Here is a 4,617-nt window from a genome sequence, read left to right on the forward strand (position 1 = left end):
ATTGAGGGCAATGCTATTTTTCATTTGGGGGTGGTCTATTTTGATTTTATGACATTTGGTATGTAATAACCATTACACTGTTTTTCTTTATCTTTATTTATCTTTTTTTTCACTTTTGGTATGTATATATTCTTTTTTTTTTCACTTTTGGTATGTATATATTCTTTTTTTTCACTTTTGGTATGTATATATTCTTTATTTTCACTTTTGGTATGTATATATTTATACCATTTGTTGTATATATTCATTTCCATTTATGTATATATTCACTTTACCTCAAATTTGTATATATTCAGTTTAATTTCCGTCGTTTACTTCAGAACTTCTTTCGTTATTTTCCCTTAGTAGCATAGCTTCTTATTTACTTTAGTAGCTTCTTTTTTATTTGTTGACTTCTTTTTAAGTTTTGTGTTGACAATAAGCCTTTGGTTTTCTTAATGCCACAGTTCTTTCCAAAGGTGGATCTTGTGTGAACCGGGTGGCTCTTCCCAACGATGGATGGCGTGACAACCTTCTTAAGGGATTGAGTCCATTTTCTTTATGTTTTGGTATATATAGTAGTAATGAATAAAAGTGTCTCAAGCAGGATTCACTTGATACTGACACATTTACCTTCGACCTTATGGTTAGAACAAGTTGATTGGCAAAGAATAACTCTAGTTGTGACCTTTAGACTCTTGTGTTGACTAAAACAATCATCGAGTGTTTTCTTTGAGCCATTTGTGATGTTCAATATTATCTAGGGTTGTTGTGGGCCCTCGACTCTGTTCTCATTAACAATCCAGTAGCTTAAGAGGTGAGGTATTAAATTTCAAGTCCGAGTTCCGTGCCATAAGTCTAGAACTTGCCCTGAATATTTGTCTAGGCGAAATTGTAAGTGTAGCTCAACTTGAGAAATGATTGTAGGCTCTCCTTGATCCAATTTGAAACTTGAAAGCTTCTGTAGCCAACCAATGTGATATCCCTAGCCAACTCCTTTGAGCCGAAGCCCTTTTTCTTTCAATAACTATGTTACAAGCCTTTATCCGTTCTATAATGACTACCCTCTCTTGGCACCCGATCTTTCCTTGGCATTCTTGATAAACAATTGGCAAAAGCATAAGTTTGGGGGAGAGACGAGGAATGTTAATGTGATAAAAGGTACAAAAAATAAAAAGAAATGAAGAAAAGGGAAGGCAAAGAAAAGGAAGAAAGGCCAAAAAGAAATATGCCAAAAAGAAAGTGAAAGTTGAAGGGATTCAAAGAAAGCAATGATGAAAGGCATGGAATGATTAGAAAAGGAGAAAAATGATTGTCATAAGCAAGAAAGAGTGATAGTGTGTCTCTCTAGTTCCCCTAAGGAAGAAGAAAATGACTCAAAGAGTCAAGAAAGTATGAGCCGAAAAGAGAAAATGGAGTGCTGAAGGAAAGATGAAACCATCATAGTCCGATAAGTCCTACTTTAATCCAAAAGCTTTCATTACATTCCCGTAAAATCCCTATATGATTTCAAGTTGAGAGAGCTTACATTAGTGGTGATTTACATAAGGGGCAAGCCTATGGTACTTAGAGCCGGACTTGTGACATTCTTTTGAGAGAGGTGAGCGCACTTTTTCACAATCCTTATTTTGAGTGTTACATTCTAAAGTGAGATTTGCTCATGGAGAGTAGAGGAGGAAGAGTTTGGGTTCCATAATGACCTACGTGATAGAGTGAGCTTCCTTTAGTCTCCTTGATCCCCCAACACGTGTCAACAAAACCTTTGAGATTCTTATAGGCGTTTTGGTGTGGAGCTCCGATGAAGAAACCCCTTTGTTCTAATAGTGTAAGCATGAAATTGGTTATTTGAAAGTTGCCTGCCCTAATCCGGGGTGGGGCTATTGCACTCGCATAGCCTTCATTGGGTAACACCCTATGTGCTGCCCTAGGAAGAGGTGGGGAAGGGTTTGGGATGTTGTCATTAGGAGGGTGGCCTCTCCTTTATACTTGAGGTTCAAGGTGAACCTCATCCACTTGTTCGTCATCTACCTCCTACCCAGTGGTATATTCCCGAGGGCTTCGTTGTTAATAGCCATTTGGTACCTAAAATCAATTCACACACAAAATTAGAAAAACGGAAGGAAAGTAACACAAAACACACAAATACTTAGATATATAGCTAAGACCGTCTAACTCCCGGGCAACAACGTGAAAAATTGATTGGGTCCAAGCCTACACTACTATTGAGCAGAGAGGATGGTCGATGCAGTTTTAACCCAACCAGGTCAAGATCAAATCCACAGGGATTCGATCCCGACCTAGTTGGGTTAAAACTGCATCGACCACCTTCTCTACTCAATAGTAGTGTAGGCTTGGACCCGATCAGGCCGCACCTTCTTGTTGTAGGAACAAGACATTCTTTGTTTGATACAACTGCCCATGGCAAACTGCGGCCATCTACTTTTCATCAATTAGGGTCAACTGCTCTAAACGGGTTTTGACCCACTCATTTTCCTCAATCTCAGCTTCAAAGATGATTCGAAAAGATGGAATTTCAACTTCTGCGGGTATTACAGATTTAGTGCCATAGACCAATAAATAGGGCATGATCCCAACTGATGTTCGCACAGTTGTGCGATATCCCAATAATGTGAAAGGCAGTTTTTCATGCCATTGTCTAGAACTTTGAATCATTTTCCTGAGGATCTTTTTGATATTCTTGTTTGTAGCTTTAATAGCGCCATTAGATTTGGGCCGATAAGGTGTCGAGTTACGATGCATAATTTAAAACTATTCGCATACCTCCCTCATCAAGTGGCTATTCAGATTTGTAGCATTGTCCGTAATGATAGTTTTAGGAATACAAAAATGACAAATAATGTTGGAATGCACAAAGTCCACCATTGATTTCTTAGTGATGGCTTTGAAAGTGACTGCTTCAACCCACTTTGTGAAATAATCAATGGCAACCAAGATGAATATGTGCCTATTTGAAGCTTTCGGCTCGATTGGCCCGATGACATACATGCCCTAGGCAAATAACGACCAGGGTGCTGACATAGGATGTAACTCTGAAGGTTGTGCATGAATCAAGTCACCGTGTATCTGGCACTGATGGCACTTCCGAACGAAACTGAAGCAATCCTTTTCCATAGTCATCCAGTAATAACCTGCCCGAAAATTTTTCTTTTCATGGACATATCCGTTCATATGAGGCCTACATACTCCCGAATGCACTTCGTTCATGATCTTTTCAGCTTTTCGGTCATCTATGCACCTCAAAAGATTTAGATCCGGAGTTCATTTGTACAAGACCTCTTCGCTCAAAAAGAAACTGCTGGCAATCCTTTTGATAGTTCTCTTTTGATCTCCACTGGCCTGCTCGGGATATTCCTTTATTTTCAAAAACCTTTTAATATCATGATACCATGGCTGGACATCTTGTTTTATTTCAATTGCATTACAATAACCATGCCTTTCTCGAATTTGGATTTCCCCAGAGTCAATATGGACATTGCCCGGATACGGCATCATTGAGGCCAATGTAGCTAATGCATCAACTAACTCGTTGTGGAATTGAGGAATATGCTTGAACTCGATGGACTTGAACCATTTGCTAAGATCTTCTACATGTTGCCTGTAAGGGATGAGTTTGACGTATCGAGTTTCCCATTCACCTTGAGCTTGCCGAATGATCAAATTGGAATCTCCTAGAATTAATAATTCCTCCACATCCAGATCAATTTTCATATTCATGCCCATAATACAAGCTTCATACTCAGCGGTGTTGTTTGTACAAAAGAAATAAATCCGGGTTGTGACCGGATAGTGTTGACCTGTGGGCGAAATTAAAATTTCTCCAATCCCGACACCTGTTGCATTTACAGCTCCATCAAAGAACATTTTCCAAGCATTGGTGTCCTCTGGAATTACTTCAATTGAATTTACTTCCTCGTCTGGGAAATAGGTGCTTAGAGGTTGATATTCATCATCGACTGGGTTTTCCGCTAGATGATTTTCCAAGGCTTGAGCTTTCATCGCCGTGCGAGTGACATAGTCTATGTCAAACTCAGTGAGCAGGATTTGCCATTTTGCTAACCTTCCTATGGGCATTGGTTTTTGGAATATGTACTTTAGAGGATCCATTCTAGTTATGAGATATGTGATATAGGCCAAAAGATAGTGTCTGAGCTTCTGGGCGAGCCAAGTTAGGGCACAACAAATCCTTTCCAACAAAATATACTTGGCTTCATAACTAGTGAACTTCTTGCTCAGATAGTATATGGCTTTCTCTCACTTCTCGGTTACATTATGTTGCCCGAGGACACAATTGAAATAATTTTCTAGGACTATCAGGTATAAGAACAAAGGTCTTCCTGGCTCAGGTGCAACCAACTTTGGCAGATTTGACAGATAATCTTTGATTTTATCAAAAGCTTCTTGACATTCATCTGTCCATTTGATCGCTGTGTCTTTCTTTAATAGTTTGAATATGGGTTTACAAGTGGTAGTGAGCTGAGCAACGAATCTGCTGATGTAATTCAATCTCCTTAGTAGACTCATGACCTCTTTCTTAGTTCTCGGTGGTGGTAAATACTGAATAGACTTTTATCTTTGTTGGATCTAACTCGATACCCCTCCGACTGACTATAAACCCCA

The 4,617-nt window shown here is 39.1% G+C and overlaps 1 protein-coding gene across 1 annotated transcript; it reads right to left on the minus strand.

Moving 5' to 3' along the window:
- Positions 1-3,258: 3,258 nt before the first annotated feature.
- On the minus strand, positions 3,259-3,996 carry LOC142163448 (uncharacterized). Its single transcript, XM_075220734.1, has one exon. It carries the CDS (start codon positions 3,994-3,996, stop codon positions 3,259-3,261), a length of 738 nt encoding a protein of 245 aa, XP_075076835.1.
- Between the last annotated feature and the right edge of the window lie 621 nt (positions 3,997-4,617).

The sequence above is a fragment of the Nicotiana tabacum genome, chromosome 1, assembly GCF_000715075.1.
Source record: "Nicotiana tabacum cultivar K326 chromosome 1, ASM71507v2, whole genome shotgun sequence".
NCBI classification, from domain to species: Eukaryota; Viridiplantae; Streptophyta; class Magnoliopsida; order Solanales; family Solanaceae; genus Nicotiana; species Nicotiana tabacum.

What these genes read in the sequence shown, in the direction of transcription:
- LOC142163448 (XM_075220734.1), bottom strand. Translation starts at nt 3,996, where the DNA reads ATGAAAGCTCAAGCCTTGGAAAATCATCTAGCGGAAAACCCAGTCGAT.